The sequence below is a fragment of the Opisthocomus hoazin genome, chromosome 3, assembly GCF_030867145.1.
Source record: "Opisthocomus hoazin isolate bOpiHoa1 chromosome 3, bOpiHoa1.hap1, whole genome shotgun sequence".
Lineage (NCBI taxonomy): Eukaryota > Metazoa > Chordata > Aves > Opisthocomiformes > Opisthocomidae > Opisthocomus > Opisthocomus hoazin.
The window spans coordinates 31,184,959-31,210,704 of NC_134416.1; the positions used below are offsets into that span (position 1 = coordinate 31,184,959).

The 25,746-nt window shown below is 37.5% G+C and overlaps 1 protein-coding gene across 1 annotated transcript in view; it reads left to right on the top strand.

Annotated features, from left to right (window-relative positions):
• MMP16 (matrix metallopeptidase 16) overlaps positions 1 to 25,746 on the top strand; it is a 200,528-nt gene that overhangs the window by 106,137 nt on the left and 68,645 nt on the right. The window contains exon 4 of the mRNA XM_009945590.2: positions 8,488 to 8,792. Coding sequence (XP_009943892.2) covers positions 8,488 to 8,792 — 305 coding nt within the window. The remainder of the gene's footprint in view (positions 1 to 8,487; positions 8,793 to 25,746) is intronic.

The window sequence follows — 25,746 nt, forward strand, 5'->3', positions numbered from 1 at the left end:
CTTTATTTTGCTGTTTTAAGGAAGAAAAAAAAATAATTTTATTGTTCAGCAGTATGTAATAATTTAATTGGTGGAGGAAACTTAACAGTAGGTTGTCAATATATTCATCCCAAACCAACTACAATTAATTTAAACTTTTTCTTGACTTCAGCGGACATTGAGTCAAACCCTAGATTAATGTCTTTTTCCTTTCTCAACAAGTTGGATACATCCTGGATTTCAGATCTCCAAAAACCAACAGATGATGAAAGATTTGGACATGTCTAATTTTATGCTGTTCACTTCAGTGAATTAATGCTATCTGGGAGCTTCAGTGTACAATGAAAAGTTCTATCTGGGTTGTTAACAATAGACTATACTATTTGTATGGTCTGCATGATCCATATTGTGTGGATTATGGAAAGAGAATATTCTATGCTTTAATCCATTTGTACCTGACTAATATATTTTCAGACATGCCAGAAGCATTTACAGGATTGGGCTGCACATACTTCCTACATACGTATGAGGCCTACAAGACCTTAAGGCAGTGGAAATACCCAACTCTTATGCTCTAGAATCCTACCCTACCGTTTTAAGTCAGTAACAAATTTTGAAGTTCTTAGCTCCTCTATCACAGAGCACACAGTGGTGTAGAAAATGCACATGGATTTATATTGAGAAGTGTACGTCCAGATGTGGAAAGCATTCGGAGTGGCGTGGTGAAGACATTTTCAGGGTTCTCTGAGAACAGATGTTTTCATAATGACCCACCCATGAGTTCTTAGCATTCCTGCTTAATTTTTTTTGCTGGTACTCTTACGATCTATAGCTGCAAATCTAGAAAAATAGTAATTTGTACTAGAGAGACTACTTGTTTTCTACAATAAAGTTCTCATAAACTGTTAGACTATCATAGGGCTTCAACCCTTAAGGGCTAATGGGACAGGGGTGCTGTGATTCCTGACATTAAGCATTAGCTTTTTGTAGTAAGTATGGATGCAGAATTAGAAGCTAATTAAGGCTCTATTAAACATTCTTTTGCCATTATAACTGCATCTTCTACCAGCTTTCAGTCAGAAATACCATAATAAATGCAATTCTAGTTAACCTGATTATACACAGGAGAGTTTACCTGATATCTGCTAGTGCCATTATAAGCAATGTTTTAGAATCTGAATAAAATGGAATACTTAGTTCCTGAACATTGTTTTAAGCATATTTATCCCTCTGTTAAAGCTTGGTAATTTCCCAAAGTAAAACTTAATAAAGGTGATACTTGCCCTTTTCTTAAAGTATTCTGGTACAGTGTTATATACCTTAGCATTTCTAACCTCTGAGTGGAAGGGGGGACACGTGTAAATTTACCTAATAAAAGGAGATTAAATTACACTGTGGTGAGTCTAAAATTTATGAAATTATAAAAATCTAGATAACTATAATTGTGAGAAAGGATTCCTATGTAAAAATCAATCAAGCCAATTAGTTATGCTTTTCCAGAGTGCGATTAACAAAAAAAAAAACAAAAAACTCTTCACTATATGTATTTTTACTGTCAGGTTTTTTCATATAAAATTTCAATAGCGTAGAATGTCATTTCTCATTTCTTTAATATTTTCCTACTTCAGCAATCCTGATATAATTAAATAGTTAAATGTCAATATGCTCTAATTGTAAATGTTTGTGTTGCATTTCATTAATTTTAAATTAATTAGTAGTAAATTATGCCATGGGATTAGTTAGAACATCATTCCTATTAAAGATTTCTCTGTCAAGTATTTTGTTAATCTTGGTTTTGATCTTGGAAATCTCATTTTTGTCACTTTTCATCTCCTTTTAATTAGTTATGGGGAGAATATTATCCATAAAAATGAAGAGACAAGAGAATTATAATTTCTTTCCAACATGGCAGCAGTAGGTTGACTTTTAATGTAGTCATAGAACAAGAAAATGAAAAGCAATGGTTCTGACTTAGGTTTAATCAGCTGGAGCAAGAGCTATGTGAACTGAGGTCCCATTTTACATGAGAGACATTCTTAGGTTATAGCTACAAAGAGTTAGCAAAGTGAGGCTGGAAAGAAGTTGAAGCTAAGAAAACCAACATCAGTGAGAGATTAGTGAAGCAACTTGATAGAAAGTATCTCTAGAGAAAGGATGGCACAAAACGAAATATACCTTTGACCAGAGGTAATCTATTAATTTCAATAGAAGTAACAGTGGGATTAAAAACAAAAAGAAAAGAAAAGCTTTGGTTCAGTTTTGGTTTGATTTACAGCAATGGCAATGAGAAGGTAGTTTCAACAAGTTACTCAAATTTAAGCTGTGTTTCGATTAATTTTATCTTAAATGTTTCATATCAAATACAGATCTATAATTGTCTTACTTCAGACGGATTATTGACTGCATCTTTTTCCCTGCTCAACGGAATTTTCTGCTCTTTTATCTTCTGTGTCCTTTCTTTCTTTACAATGGGGTTTCCTATTTGTGACTTTGCTGCGAAGAAAATCTTGGAACATTTGAGAGAAATGGCATTGTAGAAATATCTTCTCCATTTGTATTTAATTTATAAATTTATGTTCTAAAAAAAATGAAATATCTTGCATCATTACAATTATCTATTAGTTCTAAAAGCATTCATTAATAGCCAGTTTAATCAGCACAACAGGGTAGTAAGATATTGATGATCTTATACTATGGATTTGAAGCACAAATGAGCATAGAACCAATTTAAAAAACAGTATTTATTATATGCAGTGGAGTCACTGAGTTATTACAGCTCTTGTGGAGCTCATTACTGCTAAGGTAAGCAGTAATAATAAGCTTTATGTAACATATGGAAAGCAGACTCCACAATCTGTAAGACTGTAAAGTAGATATGTTTATTCGGCGCCGGGCAGCACGGGGGGTAGTCCCACCATAATTTCCATATTATAATTAGTTCCAAGAAGTAATTTCCATAGACTCCTCCCAGTTGTGCTTGCCCAGTGCCTCCTAATGGTGGTCGTCGGGGGTCCCTCTTCATCACGGTGTCTGCTGATTGACCTTTGTTTCTGCGCAAACTCAGTTCTCTTCTGGCTCCCATCCATATAGCAGGGTCGGTCAGACCGGTTCGAGGTGACTCCCAGCCCCTATCAGGAACTGACCCCTTTGTATGGAGATGCAAGACTCTCTGCTTCAGTTAATTTAGACAATAGATAGGCACTAACAGTTTTTTAAATGCACAGCAAGTATTAGGTACTTCCACTTCTATTAAAATCCCTTTTAACCCCTTCCTTCGTATGCATTTCAAACTTTGTCTAGCCTTTGTTGAACTGCCCCTTGGATCTAGCTTGGGTCAGAAGAATGGATTTTATTTACAGAGTTGTAGCAATTTATGTGAAAAATATAACAAACTGTTCTAATGACAGCTCAGGAAGAAAAAAAGGAAATAGTGAAATTTAATGGCGAATATGTGCTACCTAAGGTACTGTATTTAAATTTCAGGTGACTGATTTTACACAGCCAAGGGAGGTATCTCCTGACCGCCTTGCAAGGTTCCTGAACCTGTTGCAGCCCAAAATGTGTCACTGAAACATGGACATTTTTTTTTTAAGGATATTCTGGGGAAGCAGGGGGAGGGGAAGGAAAACCCAAAGCTTTTCTAAAATCAATAGGACTCAGAATTTCAGAATAACAGTCTCCAAAACAAGACTCTTCAAGCATCTGTAGAAACAGTAAATCAGTATGAAAAGTGCATATCACTGGTGAAATCTCACTCTTCTTGTGCAAGACATGTATTTAAAAGCTATAATGCCTAAAGCAACTATCAGATTGAAAACCATGTTTGCATCAAACAGCAATAGTAACCACAAAAAAACTAAATTTAATTGATAACAAGGATGTGATTGTCTAAGAATAACAGCTTTCAAAATTTATACAAAACATTGCTCAGTTAAGTAGTTTGTGAAAAAAGACATCGAGTTAAATGTGTCATCTTATAGATCATCTTTTGCTTACTAAAATACTTTCCCTTTGGAAAGAATTGTGAGTGTGTTCTTCAGCCTGTTTATAAGGTCAAGGTCAGCATTGGATCTTTCTCTCCATTGAATACCTTTTCTGTGAAACAATCACTAGACTTGGAGGTTAGGAGAGTAATACGTAGGAAATACTGTTTTCTTACTGTGATGGCCTTTGTGTTGCTGTGCTGCCACCTTGCAATATGAGTGGTTCTGAGTTGGCATGTGCTCCACTTATTTTTATTTGAGCTCCATTATCTGGACATGTTGAGTGTAAGATACCCAGTTCCTCTTTTTTTGTTACCAGTGATAGTTACCACTATTTCAGCTGACTGTTGGCTTTGAGATGTAGAGCCAAATGCAACAGGAGAAGAGTTCGTATAAGACTTCGTTTGCTATTACAGTGATGTGTCTGAACTGAAGACTTTTTAAGAGATGAGTCCTAGAATCTCTAGTAGGTGATACGTTGTCTGTATGGATTGATCTTCTTACTGTACTTCCCCTTTGGAGGTTATATGATCAATACCATGAAAGAAATGTAAAATAACTTGGATTTCATGTGTCTACATTGGTGAATTATTCCAAGCAAAATTCTCAGCTAGACAACTTCAACATCTGTGTTACACACAGTGTTGGAATTTGCCCTCTTAGGATTGGACATGGCTTGTGTTAAACACATTAAAATGGACAATCATTTTCTGGAAATACTCTTACACTCGAATAACTGCTGATTTATTTCAGTCCTTTTAGAAGCTACATTTTTCAGTACAATCTTGCCCTCTCCAGAAGATTGTTTTGGAAGCCAGAAATCTGCCTAGTTTTAATACAGAATGCATGCTTTGAAAAGTCTTTCTTCTTGGCAATGAATCTGGAGATGTGGGATGCTATTTCAGAAGTAATTCAATAGCTGAATCCCTTGGAAAACGTCTCCCATCATAGATAATCACCCCTAGTTAATGTGCATGAATCTAGCACAATGGTTCAATTTTTCATTTGTAATCAATGACTAAAACTTAATTCTCTGCACTGAAAAAACAAGAAAATATAAAGTTGATAAGGTTTAAAACATGAGCTAAACAATTTTATGCCAATTAATTAATCAGTTTACTACCAATACAAAGTTCAAATCTGTTTTTATCCATTTCCTCATATCATATGTAACAGCATAAGATCATCCTTTTCCTGTTTACATAGCCCCAAAGTGTGACTTTGACCCATTACTAAGATTCCTAAATACAAAACAATAAAAAGATAATCAACTGTATCTTTCAGATTAACCTTTCCTATATCAAAATATCAGTTTTGCTAGACGTACTCTATTTTCTGTGAAAGCCTGTTGATTCATTTGCTGTATTAATTTTATGTAGCAAATAACAGGGGCTCTAATCCCTCAATGAGCTGTGCTTGAGACAATTTACGCGCTTTAGAGAGCACACTGCAGGACTGACTAAGAGCAAATTCATCAGCTTTGTAAGTGGTATTCTTAGTGTAGCAACAGGTTAACTGTTGTCAAGTTTTTGGTTGTGGCAGAGTAAGTGTGCCTTTGTGAGGTGTTTTGATTTAGTGCCACATGACACTGATTGTAAAATACTGTACAATCTGAAGGGGCACAGGATGAATAGTTTATGAACTTGCTGGCTAAAACATCTCAAAAATTAATTCACGAAGAAGGGAGCTTTCAGAGAGGGCTTCTGCAGGGACTAATAGTTGGTCCAGTGCATCCGATGTTTTTTTAGTCAATGGAAAATTACCACAACACTGATCACAAAATAACTGATGAGTAAATCACTATGAAGAAAAGGCATCATACAAAGCAATTCAAATCACATGCCTGTTACATCACAGAGGGTAAGGCTTTGCCTACAGATTAGAGCACTTTTTCTCTCTAGCAGCAAGATCAGTACAGCAGTACACTGTAGTTCTGACAGAGTCAGTTTTAAAAGAACATTGCAAAATCGGAGTAAGTTCAATAAAAATCACAGAAATTATTTAATAGACTGGAAAAAATGTCTTAAGAGATTTAAAAAGTTCAAACTTTTAATTTCAAAGAGACACAAAATGGTAATGACTTTGCAGTACAGAAATGTCTTTTAAATGTCTATTTTTAGGGGGAAAAATGTTCTTAAAGCTTGTGTATGTGAAAGAGAAAGGCAGAAAAAGAACCAATGTTACAAGCCAGACTAATAAGAGAATAGGCACAAGTATGTAACGACTGGTTAAATCATCTTTGGAACAAAAGATCAAGAGAAGCAGTGGATTCCACACAGTATACTATCTTATAATCTATCTTGATATTTCTTTGGAGCATGCATACTAGCTAAAATGAAATAACGCTTTGGTTAAAGGCTGTGCTGCCATTCAGCGTGACCTGGACAGGCTGGAAAGTTGGGCAGAGAGGAACCTGATGAGGTTCAACAAAGCCAAATGCAGGGTCCTGCACCTGGGGAGGAACAACCCCATGCATCCAGTACAGGCTTGGGGTGGACCTGCTGGAGAGCAGCTCTGCAGAGAGGGACCTGGGTGTCCTGGTGGACGACAGGTTAACCATGAGCCAGCAGTGTGCCCTGGCTGCCAAGAAGGCCAATGGCATCCTGGGATGCATTAGAAGGAGTGTGGCCAGCAGGTCGCGGGAGGTTCTCCTTCCCCTCTACACTGCCCTAGTGAGGCCTCATCTGGAGTACTCTGTCCAGTTCTGGGCTCCCCACTTCAAGAAAGATGAGGAGCTACTGGAGAGAGTCCAGCGGAGGGCTACAAGGATGGTGAGGGGACTGGAATGTCTCTCCTATGAGGAGAGGCTGAGGGAACTGGGCTTGTTCAGCCTGAAGAAGAGAAGGCTGCGAGGGGACCTAATATATACTTACAAATATCTGAAGGGCGGGTGTCAGGAGGATGGGGCCAAGCTCTTTTCAGTAGTGTCCAGCAACAGGACAAGGGGCAATGGGCACAAACTGAAGCACAGGAAGTTCCATCTTAACATGAGGAAGAATTTCTTCCCTCTGAGGGTGACAGAGCCCTGGAACAGGCTGCCCAGGGAGGTTGTGGAGTTTCCTTCTCTGGAGATATTCAAAACCCGCCTGGACAAGGTCCTGTGCAGGCTGCTGTAGGTGACCCTGCTTCGGCAGGGGGATTGTACTAGATGACCCACAGAGGTCCCTTCGAACCCCTACCATTCTGTGATTCTGTGATTCTGTTAGTCTGGCATTAATTGGACTCAACAGAAGAATATTTTTGGGTGGAAGTCAAAATAGGTAACTTTTAGGTTTTCTACATGAAACTCTGAACAAAATATTATATATGTGAAGTCAAATCTATAAAATTAGACTTGAAGGATTTATTTCCATTTATATAAATTTACCATACCATATAATCAAGCACAGTTAATGCACCAAACAAATCAGTCATTCCAGGTTTATTCATGAAAATATTTTTGTTCTCCATTGACATTCTATGCTGTGTAAACTTACAGAAATCTTACATATACTCTAGAACTATGTAATTTCTGAAATTTGTGTTGGACATTCAGTCAAGCACATGTCAAATGAACAAAGAGCATCTGATTGCAGCTGTTTCAGAACAGAAACAAACCTAACAGTTTTTGTTGACCATATGAATTGAGTACAAATGATGGAGGAAATTGGATAGGTCTGAAATTGATTATTCTCATTCTTTTCTTGAATTCAATAGTAAAAATAAATAAAGAAGTTTTTTAAAGACGATTCCCCTATAATTTGCTAGTAACTGTGACTCTGAACTCAAATGTAATTTTGATTTTTTTGCCTTTCTCTTATGTTTGTCATATGAAGAAGTAGTGGAGATTGAAATTTCTATTTAAATATATATTTATGATTTTGCAAATAATTGTCTTCTATAAAATTATTTCTCTGATGAAATCTATAGTTGTTTGCAAGATTTATAGAAGTAATCAGATCATAAAAGGACATTTTATCCTGTATTAAAATAAAAAGACTTTGTTTCTGATAAGGAACAATCTGTCCAGTTACAAGTGCAACAAGAACTTTTTTTAAGGCTTTGTGAATACTGATTGGTGGTCACAGTATGGAGCTCTGCTATTGTTAATGGACTTACTAAGAAGTTAAAATTTCATTTAACTGGAAACATGTTTTCTTTTGATCAGAAATGACATGCCATTCTTTAGCTGTGATAGATTCTAATTGTGGTCCAGGAGGTAAACAGTCAGTGGTTGATTAATCTGGTTATCCCACTGTTAAAAATTTTTCATTTTAAAATATTTTTAATCTTCTAAAAATAAGATTTTTGTACTGCTGAGAGTAACCTAGCTAAGATACAAGTTCTAGCTTAAAGGGCTACACAGATTGATACAATAATTTTGCACGAGCTTCTTTAGAAATACTCTTCTTAAAGGATATAATGTCAGACTAGCACATTTTATTAAGAGCACAGTGCTTTTAATATTTAGGGGGAAATGGAATAAGCAGTGTCACTTACCACTCTGTCGAATTTAATCTATTTAATGTTTCTCTGTTTCTTTCAGCATAAAGAACGTCACTCCAAAAGTAGGGGATGCTGAAACTCGTAAAGCCATTCGCCGTGCCTTCGATGTGTGGCAGAATGTAACTCCTCTAACATTTGAAGAAGTTCCATATATTGAATTAGAAAATGGCAAGAGGGACGTGGATATTACAATAATTTTTGCATCAGGTTTTCATGGAGACAGTTCTCCCTTTGATGGGGAGGGAGGATTTTTGGCTCATGCATATTTCCCTGGGCCAGGAATTGGGGGAGACACTCATTTTGACTCAGATGAACCATGGACTTTGGGAAATCCCAATCATGATGGTAAGAGAAGATTTCAGTTTAAACCAAATAAATAAATTACATGAATTTTCAGCTAACAGAACTATTTCCATGCTTCCCTGTCTCTAAAGTCACTTTCCTAAGTTCACGTTGCTTGAGAAGTATCTTCTAGTTCATAGGTCTGTTAGACTCTGAGGCAGAAAAGTTTCTGTCTAAATGTAAGTTACAGTATGAAAACATTTTTCTCTTGAAAAATACCGAATTCTTGTTAGGAACCTTTGTGTTCATTCAAACATTGTACTGTTGAATGTTTGTGTAAGCTACTTTCATTTTGAAATTGTTTGCCATATAGATCTTATTTGGGTTTAGGGAAAATATGGAATGTTCTTTAGCAGTCATATAAGAGAGGTTAAGAACAACTAAGACACCAATACAGTGGATTCCAATGTGCATAAAACGTACTCTGAATTTTTTTCTTTATAGTGATGTAGTGGCAGCATTTAAAGTTACCTCTTAAAGATGCCATTCCAAGAACAGAGTTAGTGTTTCCCAGTAACTTTTGAAAGTCTTTTGGAATCATTAAGTCGAACAATAATTCCAGTTTATTGAAGTTCTGCATTCCCCATAGTCAATTAAGTGACTGCATAGTGCAGTTGACATACCTGAAATTTACCAAATCAACATTAAAGATACTCTTTAAAGTTACTCTTCACAGAATTATAATCTGTCCCTTGCCGAGCTCCACGTTCGCGTAACTAAATTACTGCCGTTATCTAGGAAGCCTAATTTAAAGCTAGCCTTTGCATATCTGCAGAACAATATCATAGAAGGTTTTTTTGTGTAGACATATTCTGTGTTTGATGCTTTGATACTTTGACAGGTTTTGGTTCCAGGCAGCCTCCTGGTAGAGGTCTCCAAACCAGTTACATAGAGTTTTAGAGACTCTCTTCAGCAAGCAGAAAAGCTTGATTCAGCTCAAAAAGGACTCACAGATGCACAAAGAGGATGTTTCTGGTGTAAAAAAGATGATAAAGGTGACAAGAAGTGCAGAACTGTTGTATTTCAATGTTACATTGAATTTGTGAATGAGAGACTTTATCTAATTCCTTTCCTTTTCTCACCTGAGATCTTCCGAGTAAAATTCAGAGCTTTTTTATGTAGCAGTATTTGTAGCCTGGAGTTTGCAACAAAGCTTGAAGTTAATACTTCAGGAGTATAAATATGGTATTGTCACTGTTCTAATGGTGCAATGCTTCTGCTGTGCCAGGGTCAGTGAAGCAAGAGCAGTATACTGCCCTGTGAAGGCTCTTAGTAGTGGAATGGGTTCAAGAATCACAGAATCACAGAATCACAGAATGGTAGGGGTTGGAAGGGACCTCTGTGGGTCATCTAGTCCAACCCCCCTGCCGAAGCAGGGTCACCTACAGTAGGCTGCACAGGATCTTGTCCAGGCGGGTCTTGAATATCTCCAGAGAAGGAGACTCCACAACCTCCCTGGGCAGCCTGTTCCAGTGCTCCGTCACCCTCAGAGGGAAGAAGTTCTTCCTCATGTTCAGACGGAACTTCCTGTGCCTCAGTTTGTGCCCGTTGCCCCTTGTCCTGTCACTGGGCACCACTGAAAAGAGCTTGGCCCCATCCTCCTGACACCCACCCTTCAGATATTTGTAGGCATTTATAAGGTCCCCTCGCAGCCTTCTCTTCTTCAGGCTGAACAAGCCCAGTTCCCTCAACCTCTCCTCGTAGTGGAGATGCTCCAGTCCCCTCACCATCCTTGTAGCCCTCCGCTGGACTCTCTCCAGTAGCTCTTCATCCTTCTTGAACTGGGGCGCCCAGAACTGGACACAGTACTCCAAATGAGGCCTCACCAGGGCAGTGTAGAGGGGAAGGAGAACCTCCCTTGTCCTGCTGGCCACACTCTTCTTGATGCACCCCAGGATCCCATTGGCTTTCTTGGCAGCCAGGGCACACTGCTGGCTCATGGTTAACCTGTCGTCCACCAGGACACCCAGGTCCCTCTCCGCAGAGCTGCTCTCCAGCAGGTCCGTCCCAAGCCTGTACTGGTGCATGAGGTTGTTCCTCCCCAGGTGCAGGACCCTGCACTTGCCCTTGTTGAACCTCATCAGGTTCCTCTCTGCCCAACTTTCCAGCCTATCCAGGTCACGCTGAATGGCAGCACAGCCTTCTGGTGTATCTACCACACCTCCCAGTTTGGTGTCGTCAGCAAACTTGCTTATTTCTTGTGCACCAAGCCCTAGATTCTTACTGGAGCAATATCTATGGTATTGCACTGCTCGTATTTTCCCAAGTCTAACTCAAAGAAACAACAGTGGGAATCTTCTGTTCGTGCAGTTCAGGTACACAAGTCAGTGTACGGCATTGTGAGGCTAAATTAAGGTGTTTTTATGGGCCTCAGTGGGAGACCAACACTGCACACAACGTTCTGTGTCTTCAGAGCTATTACTTCAAGCACTCAGGAAAATCTACAGGCATGTGTACGTTGAAGTCAAGGTATCAATTTCGAATGTGGTAACTCTTTTGGAGCAGTTCCACAGATGGATACTTTTAGTCTGTATGAAAGTATGCAAAGTTCCGGCTATCTCCTTCTCTTTTAACTTAAATAATGTTCAGAGTGGAACAGGGCGTTCATGTCTTTATATGCCTTTTTGTGGTTGAGTTTTGTAAAGCAGTTTTCAAAACCTATTTCTTGCATTAATTAATTTTAAGATATTTTGAAGGAAAAAAATCAAGTGAAAGTAAAATGAAACTATCACAAAAAACATGCTTTTATGTATCTTAGAACATTGAACTTTCATAATAAAAAAATTTTGCTATCTATATCATAAAGGTTTAATAGGTATCCCTTGAAATTTATTCTGCAAATTAAATAACAGATACTTTGGTGTGCTCATATGTACTTTTTTGAGGGAGACGTATTCCTTCTAGAATGGAATAGTCAAAGTAGAAAACGCAGGATATTTTACAACTGGAAAACTTCTGCAAAATACATGACAATTAATATAAATATCTTATCAATGCAAGTTTTCTGAAGAATTTTGGCAACTCCTAATTTGATTGCTGAGGTGGTATGAACCAGGGGTGTTAGGTCACAACTGTTGTCCAGGAAAAAGCCTTATGTCATTGTAACTCTACAAGTAGCAATGTTTGTGCAGGTTATCTGTATACGCAGAGTGCCTGTTTGGCTGATTGTTGACTTGCAGTTATCAGGTAGGCCAAGTTCTGCTGATGATCGTATTGCATTAGCTTATGTCTAGGAATTCTGAAGGAATGTCCAGATTTTTTTTTTTGGTGGCGGGAAAACATTTCCATGTGGAAAAAGAAGACAAGCATACCATTTGGGATTGACAGGAAGAAAAGACCAACTCTCTTAGGCTCCCTATCATCTTGAGCTCAGTCTCAAAGCACTGGAAAGCAGAAGGTTGAAAAATATATTTATGATCTTAGCTATGAGTCATTTTTCTCAGGTTGATGTCATGATTTTTTGAGGTTCATTGCTCCAATAGTCCAGTAGTCATCTTCAGGTAGTGTTATTAGAAATCCAATAGAAAGGGAAAAGTATTCGGTGATTTATTTTTGTTTTTAAATTAACTCTAACCCCAAAGGGCTGATTTTCTCTGATTCCTATTCTGTTATTCCAGCATGATTTGAAAGCATGGACCAGCTTGGTTATATAGCAGCAAAAATGCAAATGTAAGATCCTCTTGAAAAGCACTGGCCTCGTGCTCCACCTTCTCCTGTTCTAATGAAAATGATTTGCAGACTGTCTACATCAGAAAAGACAGGCAATTTCTTGAAATGCTTTCATAAGCTCTTGTCCTTTATAAACAATTTTCATTCCAAGTAAGGAAACATATACAAATTCAGTATTCTGAGTATAGTTAATCCCTAAGGTAATTTGTCCTGACTAGTTAATTGCAATGTCTTCATATTTTATGTTTGGGGGTGTTTTTTACTGTATGTTTTTTTTTTTTTTTTTCTTATCAAGTTTGCTTGATTTTCTTTTGTTTTTCTTGATTTTAATAATGTTCTAGACTGAAAGGGCAGTTCCAATAGAAATACGTTGTCTCCACAGTGCAGTGCTGCTTTCCTGTGTTCTCACTTCAGTGATATGTTTTTGTGGACTGCAGATCTATCTTATCAATCAAGTTCTGGGGAAGAGATCTGTGCTTTGACTCCTCCCTCTTTCTGAGGAATGAATAAGGCTCTTGTAGGAGTAAAAACTAAGGGGCCCATCGCTCAGGAAAAAACCTCCTGTCATACGATTTAACACTTGCAGTCTCTCTAAAATGATGTATGTCTTTGCTTTCAGAATATCCTGTAAGCAGAGTACAGCTGGTACCGTAACTCCGGCTGAACAGTAGAGGTCTTTTCTCTGAATTTCCTTCCATAGTGCTGCAAGTGATGCCAAAAGTATTGGCTGGAGAGAAGGGCAAGAAACCTGCCATCGCAGGGAAGCAATGGAAGCAAGGACAGAATTCCTTTTGCTAGAGAAGGAGGGATATACTGGGGGATAAAAGGTGTTTGGGGTTTTTGCAAGGTAGGGAAATGGTAGTCTTCCAGTACTTTGGACAAAGTGTTTGAATGCATTGTAGCCTTCCTCCAGTCAGCTTTCATGTTCCACTTGTTCTTTTAGGACATCGACTTTTCAAGTTGTTCTGTGGGAATACTCTTTTTCACCTATAGCAGAGCCCATTTCCTTTATGGTCTGCCTATCCAGGCTTCAGTGTGAGATGAGAGTCTTAGGTTGGTAAATTATTTGGGACAGGATGGTTTCTTCAGGCATCTTATGAAGTACCTGGTGCTCCTAGGCAGTCTCAGTTAAAACTCTGATTATTCTGGTAACACTTGGCAGCTATAGTAGAAGAAGGTGATGGAGGAAACAAACATTAAAGATGAAACACTGTTCAGGAATAGCAAATCAGAAAGGATAGAAATGTCACAGGAAAACATTGCACAATATGTACACTTAAAGATACAAAAAGAGAAAAGAATAAACAGGAGATGAAAATCAAGTTAAATAAGCAGCTATCTGAAAAATCAGCATTTATTAAGAAAAACTTTAAATCCCTTCTTCTGAATTTAAACGCTGGGAAGAGAAAGAAGTGGAGAAAAAAAAAAGAAAAGGAAGAAATCTAAATATGCCAGTCTTCAGGCTAGGGAGAGATTTCATTGTTCCCGTGACTCCAGTCCATTTAGGTGATATATATCACCTCATTTTTTGAATGTAAAATTCATGGACAATGAATAATCTATCTAAACCCAGAAAAGGGCAATAACTGCTTGCTAAGAGTGGCAATATTTTGGAGATATTGTATTGTCAAAATCCTCAACAAAGTTTTTTTTCAAAGTTTTGTTTTCAATTACAAGATTTCAAATCTCTCTGGTGAAATTTGAAATCACTGCCAGGGAGTGAGGAGGATAGGGACTGTCTCTGTAGTAAATTTTCTAGTAGATAGCAGAAAAATCCTATCTTATGCTCTGTCTTCCCATATCAAAACTGAAAATGCTGTTCTTATTAGCCTTAATAAGGCTCTCCCACATATTATCTTCATTGGTCCATTATTAAAACTGCAGCATTGACATTTTTTGATACACTGCAATATAATTTGAAGTATCAGATTGTAGTATAACAAGTAGCGTGCTAGATTTCTGAAAGATGTCCTTCATTATGGAGTTGGTACACCTCAGAGCCTATGGTCTCCTCCTCCCCTATCCTCCAAGTTACTGCAGCATAATGAGCCACACACATTCACAAGGTCTTACAAATAAGGTGCTTTCCCTATGATAAGACCTGCAATTATTTGTTTCTACTTATACTCTCCATATATTGTTCGAACTTTGAGCAACAGTCTTTTGGAAGCTGTTAATAATGTCTGCTGAGTGTAGATGTTTCTTACTGGAAAAAATGGAAGGTGTATTTCTACAATGACACAATTAGGAATAGAACTTACCTTGCAACTCTGTCCTGTTAACAGCATATAGTAATAAAAGCATTAAAAAAATCAGTAGGCCAGTATTCCTATGTGTACTTCAGAAAATGCAAATTAGAAAGAAGTCAGAACATATATTATATACAGTACTTACTAGATTTTATTTTATTGCCTCATTCGTGTGACTGAAGGTTGCCTATGATCCCATAACATAACTTTGAAAAAGAGTGGAGGCAACAAGTGATCTAAGAGCCGATAAATGCCGTCTACACAGTGGGGGCTGCTTCTGAAGTGATGAAGCAGATATATGTCCCGTATTATAGGTTCATTAGCTGCTGTGTTTTGGAGAGTATCTGTTATTTACTTGTTTGTTTTTTTGTTTGTTTGGCTTGGGTTTTTTTGAGAAATTCCTTGTAAAGCTTTGGAGAGGACAAGAACTATTCTTTGTTTAATTTGTAGTTTTCTCAGTAATTTGTGGACAGTTTCAAAAGCTAAATGAATCTCAGACCCTTCACCCTTTTGGAAGTAAGATCTGAGACAGGTACAGGTGAAGAGTCTGAAAAGAGTCTTCTGAACAGCGACTTCAGAGAAAGCTATCTCATCTTTAGAAATCTGAGTGTCCTGACTACTGCTCTTGGCAAACCCCAAGGACCATTTCGTGGATCAAGTTTGTGTAACATTCTGATGTTCCTTGGCAACCTCAGCCCATCAAAGCCAGGTTGCTTAACTAGTGACTTAGAAGTTTCATTTTGGCAGACAGTGGCAGGGAAAGAAAGAAAGGACTGTGATTAATTTTGCAGTTAATAGTCTCTGATACCTTCATGTTGAATGAAACACAGACTATTCCCATCAGTTGGGAATAATGACTGAGATGTACCTGTTCTTCTTCCTCACTATAACCTTACATATTTTCACCCCATCTCTTTTGCCTGGATTTATTGCATGATTTATTATAAACATAATTCCTACTAAATACAGGAAAGCTCTCAGATGGAATCCTAAAAATTATGGCAGAAAGAGCAGAAAGGAAGACATTCAGAGAAGGGGCCATCATAGATGAAGATAGATACACCAAGTTCTAATAGAGAGCAAAATCCAGTACTCCTACATGTCATCATATATTTTAGGACTTCTTAATTTATATATTTTCTTTCTTCACCTGAGAGTGTATGAAAACATTTTTCCTATCTGTCAGAAGGTAAACATCTCTAACTTAAGGCATAAACTCTTGCGACTATTTCAAAAATTGCATTGGTTAATCAGAATTGATTTGACATTTATCTGGCTACATGCACTTAAGTTACTTTAAACATTGCTTAAATCAGTTATTTTTTCTGGGAAATTACTGAATGCATCTAAGCCTATCTAAGGAAGTGCTAAACCAGGTTAAATGGAGAGTGCACTACTTTTAACTAGATTAATTTAAGATTGACCTACTTAGACAAGTGCAGCTTTTTAAAACAGAGCAATATTTAGAAGTGGCTCTTGGGGAAAACAAGGATTTCTTTGGAGCTTAGATTTCAAGCACACTAAACATGATGCTTAATGTACCAATTACTGTGTAAAATCTGACCATAGACCTGTGTCTTCCAGTGGCAGAAAATACTTGGGAAAAAAGAAGTGTAAGTTTTCCTTAGATAAACACTGTAGATCAGTAATGATAGTTTGATACTGTGATCTTCGTATTCGTATCTGCAAAAGAAATAGAAAACAAAGTAAAATGCATGATTTTTTTACTTCTGTAGCAAATTTACCAAGGCTACAGCTACTGTACCACACTGAAATTATGCAGTAACCAGTTCTTCCATCAAAGAATATAAAATAAGTAACAGCAAGTGAAACTGCATTACAGAAGTAATAGACGTTTTTAGTGTATGGTTACATTTAAATGTAAGGAGAGTATTACCACAGAGTGCTTACATTCATGTGGAATATTTGTAGCTTGTATGTACATGAAGCTTTGTTTTCAGGAAAACAAACCCAAAACTTCAAGAATTCAGGTTTGTGGGTGGTTTTTTTTTTGTTAACTCTCCAGCATTCGAAAAATTATTCAAATTTTGCAGGCAATAAAAACAAAAAACCCAAAGCTGTCACTTTGTGCCATGCTGTTTGTAGATTGCCAAGTAAAAGCTTCTTGGGCCTGATACAAGTACAGTATCTAGTGTAATGCACTTGGACTCTAGTTAGTGCATAGATTATGCTGTGGGCACTGTGTTGGCAGCCAAGCAAAATTTATGAAAATCCTGATCTCTGAACTGCATAGATCAACTTGTAGTAAATTTCTTTTGGCTGCCAGTGTAGTTGACACAGTGGAGGAGATACATGCTGCTGGAAATATGAACTGGTGGAGTAGCGAAAACGAAGTATCCTAAGGGAGCTCTGTGTCTCAAACTGTGCGCATGTTATATGCTATGGTTAGGTATAGAGAAAGCCAAGCATTTCAGGTTAAAGGAAGCTCTGTATTACAGTATTACCATGACTTTAATTTTATAAAGCATAGTGCTCTTACTTAATTGATTATATATATGTTTTACTAAGCTCTTATCGATATCAAATTTGATCTGTAACCAAGCAATGTGACCTTGCAGTTGTCACATGCTTGTTTTCCAGTTCAGCACTAGGATAAATACGTAAAAGATTGATATTTTCTTTGAATTTGTATTGCATTAGACTTTTATATATACTTTTAAACACAGAATTGCCAACATGGGTTCAGAACAAAGGTTATCCTACAAAATATCCTATCTCCAGTTATGGCTATTAACAGATACCTAGGGAAGAGAATAAGAGCAGGGGCAACATATGGCACCAAAACCCCAGCATATTCCCTCTTCGCTTCCAGCAGTCTGTGGCTCATTGAATTTCTGAGCCACGGGCCATATTTTTGTGTTTAATAGCCTTTAAGGGATTTCCTTTCATGAATTGGTGTAATCTCTTTTTGAACTCATGTAAGCATTTGCTATCCACAACATCCTGTGGCAATGTGTTCTGTAGTTTAAGCAGATGTGAAAAACTACATATTTCTGAATTTTGAACCTGACACTGACAAATTCACTTTAGGTGGACTGGTGCTTATATTGTGAGGAAGTAATTTCCTAATCATTTTATCTATGCCATTCATAATTTTATGGACCTCTGTTATATGTTGTTTCCAGGTCACAGATACCTAGTCTGTCGAGTTACAGCTTTGTTTATAAATAGTTGTAAGGTTAAGCAAGCATAACTTCTATTTTAAACCAAAAGTATTTGAGTGCAAAATGAGAGAATTAGCAGTACTTCAATAAGACAGCAAAAAGCGACTATTACATTTATAACATTGCACAATGGTAAAGATGCCAGGATATTATTTAGAAGAACTTTGCAAGTTGCAGACGAATGGAGTAATGATTGTTTCTTTAAATTTCACCATTAACTCCGAAATCCAATTTAATTCAGGAATCGGCTAACACAGATAATACTTTCTATTGCTCAACCTCAAGGCTTCCAGTATTTAAAAGGCAAACCAGTCTTTCCCCATCAGTAAGTGCATGTTGTGCTGAGAGATCTTCAGGGTAATCTGTCCTCAAACTTCCCAAACCTCCCGTGGATTATACTTGCTTGGTGTGCATATGCCCACGTCTTCCATATCCAGTAACCCCAAGTTCTTACATAAAATGGTAACTCTGAAACATTCAGTGTCAGCTGCATAAAATGTGCCCTTGAAAGTATTATCATAGGGTGCAAAGCTGCACTTGAGAATAAAAAGATCCCTTTCAATTGTTGAAGAGATGGAAAATGATTAAAAAATAAACCATAAATGACCCTGGCTGGCTTGTGAGGACTCAGTCATTAGACATGGGGCTATGCAGATAGGAGAAGAAGATCTGTCTGCTAGACCTCGTTTACTGGCTGGAAGCCGGATGATGAAAAATATTAACTGTTGGCAAGGTGATGACCTCATTTTTATTGTTTTGGGGGATTTTTTTTGCTTTCATGGAGCACCCTTTGAGAAAAGCATTTCATTTACATGTTATTAAATGGGAAATCTGTTAAACAAAATCTATTTTGTCAGTGAAAGCAGTCTTAAGGGTCAATGCAGCCTCATGTTCTAGATGTGTGTTTAGCTGGCTGCTTTTAATACATTCCAGGAGCAATCAGTGTGCAGTATCATGCTCTCAGCTTCCTGCTTGGCATGAAATTGCCAAGTGCGCTATTATGCAAACTGAAAGAGAGGCCGAGGAATATGTCAAGAAGATGGACTTTGTGATGTTCTGAATTCAAACAAGGGAAGGGTAGACTGTTACGCGCATCTTACATTGTGCTTTTTGTGTCTATAGAAGCAAGGCGATACTTACACTGTGGCTTAATTGCCAAACAGAGATGGTCATGATGTGGGTCATAAATGAAAAAAGGTAGTACAACCTGAGACCCTAAATTGCACATGGCTTCCATCACAGTGTAGTTAAGCATAGATCATTGCAAGTCTATGTGGAGTAGTTAGGGAAGTTGCAAACTCAGTTATCCATTGAAACTGCAACTGGAGGTTGTTTCCCACATACCAGGGCCAGCAGAACAAACTGCTTGCATTTGCCATCTGCCTCAGTTTGTGATCAGCCAGCCTATCTTAAACTGCTAATGAAAAGTGTTAAAACGAAGCTGGCTGACTTTGCATGAAAAATAAATGAGGAAAGTTCACATTGTCTGTTACATCAACTTTACTGCCAAGGAAACATCTAGTTGAAAGTCAGAATGAATCCTTGCAGACAATTTTGGCAACTGTTGCACCTACATTCACAGAAAAAGAACTGCCTTTTTTTTCTTTTTTTTTTCCACAGACGTCTGTGTCTCAAACAACTGTTTATACAACAATGAAGATAAGTTTATCTTCCCAAACTGAATACATTTAATCAGACAGTAGTATTAGTATACTAAGAGTTCTGAGTTAACATGGGGAAATCTAGTTGAAAAATGTTTGTTAAAATTATTAGCAAGCCGAAACTAACAATGTTGGGGGTTTTGGTATTTGGTTTGTTGTTTTTTTTTTTTCTTTTTTTTCCTGTGGAATGCTAGAAAAGAGTATTAGGAAGGCTTTTTTGTTCAGGCAAACAGATGTATTTTGAATGAGCGCATACATAGAATGTGGGCCAGCCCCTTCATGATTATTTTTATAACCCCACAACCCCTCATACATGGTTACTGTGTGGGAATGACAAGGAAAAAAAAAAGTAACACCTCACACATAACATATAAATAAATCTAGCTCCTACCTTAACCTTTCCTTCTCTTAGAAAGAAGCTTACCAGATTTTGAGTGCTGAATCTGAGAAAGCTCCATATAAATTCTTGTACATGATGGAAAGTTATAGAAAAGGGGGAAAAAAAGGAAAGAATTTAACATATTTCAGTACTTTTTTTTCTTATCCCCTACGCATCTTTCTATAAGTGTTCTCCATCAGCTTACAAAAAGACAATTTTTTTTAAAATGTATGATACAGAGTAATACTAATAAAAAAAATGCAAATAATAAAGAAACTACCTTATGACCTATGAGATTTCACACCAGAGACTGAATTTCAGGTTCTTAAAAGATTACTTGCTATGGAGAGCTTGTGAAAAGCCAGACCCTCAAACATGTTGGATTATAAAAAAAGAAAATCACCGTTATTATTGCAAAGAAGTTGAAATCAGTTCACAACTAAAAGATCACTTACTGAATTAACGGCTTGAAATTATTTTTTTTTTCTTTTCAGTCTGATCTGCTAGTAGAAATAATTTAGGAAAGAGAAACTATCTATGATCCTCAAACTATCCTTTTAAATAGAAAGTGGCATTTCTGTCATTTAAAGCAGGCACCAGGCTTAGCACTCCGACTCTTATGTGATCCTGAGATCTTCGAGTCTCTGTCTGCTACTAGGACCACTTCATGGAGACTTCTTCACCAAGACAGCAACTTCAGGAAATCTGACTTTTCCCGAAGATGTTCTATAGAATATCATTACTTTGCTGCCCTCTTCTTTCAGTTGCCTTTTCAGGGGCAAACAATCTGAAAAATCACTTCGCCAATTACTATGTATGTTGTCATGGCTTCCTAAAGGAACAAGACAAGAATTGTGCAGTAATTACATACTTATTTATCTATTGGGCAGAAATTTAACGGATCTTTGTGGCAAAAGTAGAAGAATGTAAGATAACCCTAAAATATAAGGTAATACTATATATGACTTTTTAAAGAATAATATATAACTAACTAATGAAAGATTTTCTACAATATCTGTGCTCTCAAGCCTAGAGAGAAAATTGTGCTTTATCTTGACAATTCTTCACTTCAAAATGCTCAAACCGTATGTTCTTGAGGCCAAAATGTTTTAATCTATATTTAGACTCCTTCCTAAGTAGCTTGGGTTTCAAAAAGTGCTGAGCAGCTAGCACCAATACCTAGAAACATCTACAGCTAAAACATCAAGTTGGGAAAAAAAAATGAAAGCAGAAAAATCAAAAAGAACTAGCTAAATTAAAATAACAGTATTATTTTGTGCAGAATGTTTTGTTGTAGTGGAAGAGTTTAAGTCTCTAGTTCAATTCAATGATGAACGCTTCCTGGTTTTGTTCATGTATCACTGAAGTCCATACCTGTACATTTATAATTACTGTTTTGCCACTGACTTAAATGAAAAGAGCTAAGTCAGAAGCCAGAAGACTTGAGGGGGTGGAATTAATCTGACCGTATGTTGATGTTTATATCTGAGTTAATCTCATAGAGTCCCTTTAGAGTTAGAGGAGAGATATATTGCCTTCCTGGGTAAGATTTGTTGTATCCTGAAGTAGGTGTCTAAAATAACCTAGATGAATTATGTCCTGAAATACCTGTTTCTCATCACTGGCTGTGAAAGGGGCAGGTATAGACATTTGTGTTACAGTTTTCTGTAGCTAGATGACTTCCACCAGTGGTGTTGAACTGAGTGCAATTTCATAGTAGAGGAGAACTGAACTGATAAGTACTTCCAAATAACAGCTCCAACTGGAGTCCAAAGAAATATGTCTCAGCAGCTGAGATGCCTGTTTTGGGAACAGCTCAGTGTTACACTCAGAAAAGGTAATTACTGATGTCGGCTATCCCCTGTCCCTCTCGGTATGGCAGGACAAACACTCTCCTGTTCGTCTAAATGTGGTAATTCACAGATGGATTGCACCACTTGAATTTTGAATGCGTAGTTGGTAATATGGTAGTGTGCAAGCATACTTTTAGTTTACCTTTTCTAAGAATCATACATAGCTCCTTTCTTATGATGCGGTTTAGGAACTGATACAATGTAAGTAAGAGGACATGGGATTATCACTGAGTGTTCAGGAAACTGAAGATAGGGTGGTGACATAGGACTGATGTCGCTAGCTGTACTCTAGCTGACAGTGCTAGCAGAAGCAAGAAAAATATTAGGGCCTGAGCTCCAGGAAGAGTTAGCAACTACAATATATACCAACAGTCAGTCCTTAGCTGGCTTGTGTTTTTAATGATTGCTTGTGTTACTGGCAGGGCTGGCCATGGTGGCTGGCAGAGGTGGAGAGATAACGGTCCCGGACCTGCCTGCATGTGGGATGTGGCAGAGCAGCAGTGGGAGCAGCGTGCCTCCAGTGACTCTGCATTCAGCTCCCTGCTTTCCAGTGGGAAGCTCTGGTCTGAGACCCGTCAGACATGGGACCTCTGGTATTGTCCCTTCTCCCTGCCTGTGCCAGCTGCTGTTCCCCCAGGCCGGGGTCCTGCTGAGATCCTAACTCACAGAAGAGAAAGTGTGCCAGGATCAACCTCTGACCTGGCTAACATTCACCTGTCCAAGCTTTCCTGCACTTTAGCAGGGGCAACTAACTCCTGCCTTCATCTTCCCCTCCAAGCATCCTCTTGCATAGGCTTTACTCTGCTGGGAGGCCTGGGAGGATGGCTTGGCTGCCTAACCAGCTTGGCCTCTCCAGCAGCCTTTTCCCTGCCCTCTGCAACCTTCCATCCTGGAGGCTGCCCCTCCACGGTGGGTGCTGAGGCGTCTCCATGCTGATGAGTGCCAAGAGTCACTACTGCCGAACTGGGAGTACTCTTGAAGTGCTAGAGAGGCTTACAGTGGTTCCTCTAGCTAGAGTAAAACAAACAGCTATATGGAAATATCTACTAAGAGTAACAGGTTATCCAACAGATCAAAGAATTTCATATATGTAAATTTTAACAAAGTAAAACTGAAGCAACAGATTTGTCTTTCTGTCACTTTCTCCATATGTATGATCCCCGGTTTGAAGTTGCCTCAATTTAGAGCACGGTACACACTTGGATCAGGTCTCCCTTTGAAGTTTGCAGACTTCTTAGAAAACATATCTACTTTTCAGATCAGAGAACTTTTAATGATTTTTTTTTCTTCTCCTAATCACTTCGCCAATTAGGATTCAAAATTCTCACTTCTTTTATCACCAGTCCGAGGAAAAAAGAACATAGGCAATTCTATCTTGACATTTTTTTTCATAATAGGAATTAAATAAGCAAACTAACAGTGAGGGAAGAGGAACTGTTCTTATAAAATGCCCAAATATATATACAACACTATGTCACTTTCTCTTTAAAAAAATCTTAAAGTCATATGTATGTGTTAAGCAGAGACAATGGTAGGGTAAGAATAGTAACCTGGTTTTGATGGCTTTAATGTGACTTAAGCTAGAGGATAATATCATTACTTTCAGTAGTTTAATTGACACAGAGTGGAATTTTATCTCTGCAGTGAGCCAACACAAGATTTACACATAAATTAAATTCTATGTACATTCTATTGTGGTAATTTCAGTGATCTAGGACCCTTTCACATTTCTGCCCCATGGCAAGTCACATGTATTGTGAATATTGGCATTGTAACTTTGACCTTTCTCTGAGTAGTTACACATATTTCTTTATAGTAGGAGACGTAGGACATTAGGGGAAATGAAGGAAAAAAAATCATCCCTTTGAAACAAAAGCAGCCACAGTGTTCTTATGCAAACATTTTAGCTGAGTGGCTTAGAGACAGAACTTACATTTGATTTTGTCAAATGCAAGGATGTTATTTGAATATGGACTCATGCACAATTAGGATCCTTTTACGTTTATTCTCAGCCAGACTGGCACTTATTCAGGAGTTGTAGAAAGATGTCCATTCCCTTCACGTGAATGACCCTCAGGGTCAGAAACACAGAGGATAGCTGAGAATTGTATGATACATGCTCTGTTCATGCACGTATCCAAACCTTCAATCCCAGCATGTGTTCATTCTCACAGCCTTCAGAAAGGAGTTTTAAATACTTCTTTAGCTTGTTGTTCCCACAGCAACAACTGAATCCAGAAACAAAGAAAAGATAGGAAAGAGAATAAATAGATAAGACTGCTGCAGTATTTGCAGCATTAGTAATTGCATTGAGAATACTGAAAAAATAGTGTAAATGCTATTTAGCAACCTGGTCATTTGTGATGTTAGGAGAATGATCATTGTATTATCAAACATTTTTATGGGGGTGAGCTTGCTGAGAGAAATTAATTTATTAAGATCTTTTCTAGCAAAATGCAAAATTGCATTATAACTTTAGTTTAGTTTGTTTAAAATAGGTATTATCTAAAGAGGACTGTGAAAACATCCAAAATAAAAGTTCTCAGTCTGTTAACTGATATGACTTTATTACTAATAGAATGAAAATGCCATTTGAGAACAGTATGCAAATCCAGCATTGGACCTGCATGACGAAGAAGTTAATCCCAGGAGCTAGAGATTCAGCATACATGTAGTTTTTCTCAATTTGTGAGGTTCACTGTCACAGCAGGGTTTCCTCAAAACATGAAATAAAGCCATAAGCATTATATTTGCAGAAGAAACACATACCATTGTATTTACAGCTTTTTGGGAAGCAGCACGCTCTCATGTCTTCTTTACCTCTCTAGGATCATCTCCAGCTGCTTCACTTCTCACTCTTTTGAGAGTTTGGTATTGATTCACTAGTCAGAATACTCTGCGGAATTTTTCAGTACTAGTGATTGAAACTGTGAGAAACAATGTGGAAATATCCTTATATCCATGCTTTTTTTAGAAAGAAAATTTTGAATATAGTAAATATTTAATTCTACCCATTTCAAGCAATTTACTAGAAAGTTGTAGAATGTACTTGGTAATAAATCTAAGTAGTAAACCAAAGAATCTTACCTTTTGCATGTCCTTGCTATCTAATATACAGGCTGATCTGTGTTATAAAAGAATGTGCGCTCCTTTCAAACATGTTGTTTATTAGGCTTCTGACTTCCTCTAAATTGTGCCCACAATATACAGAAACAAGAGAATTCTGCCAGGAAGGACATACACACCTCTAAACTCACATGTCCTTATCGCACCTCATCAACAGTCACAGAGTCACCTGAAGAGTCTTGCACTATAGGAATACCCGCTTGTCAAATTTCAAGCAAGCAAGTCCAAATTTCACACTAATCTGTTGATCTTTTTTAAATGGAATAGGTTTTCAAAAATATGCACATGTAGGTGTAGGTATACTAAATTATGCACAGAGTATGTTAGTACATCGCATATAACAAACTGTCTATATCTTCCCTTCTGTCTGCAAACATATATATGTATCAGTAAGTCAACTTGCACAGATTTTTGTGTATATGTTAGTATATGTAATAATAGAGTGAAAGAAACATATTTTTATGTCATTCTCTTCTGTCACAATGGAAAAAAGGCTAAATGTATAGATACGTTATTGAAAAATGATTGTTTAACATACAGTGTGTACAAAATATATACACTAAGTTCACAAAAAAGGGTACACTGTATGCGATTCATGTTTATTTAAAACCACAAAAATTCAATTTTGCTCTTCATTTTTCAAAGGTACTGCATCATCTGAGCTCCATCTTTTTTTCAAAACTTTCTTTCCAAAATAACCACCAAACTACCAGATTTCAGTGCCAATGACAGAAGTTTGAGGTAATGCCATGCAACTGTATATGATTTCTTAGGCTGGAAAATGTGGTATCTTTATTTGGGTAAGAATATGCCTGTGATTTACATTTACTCCATG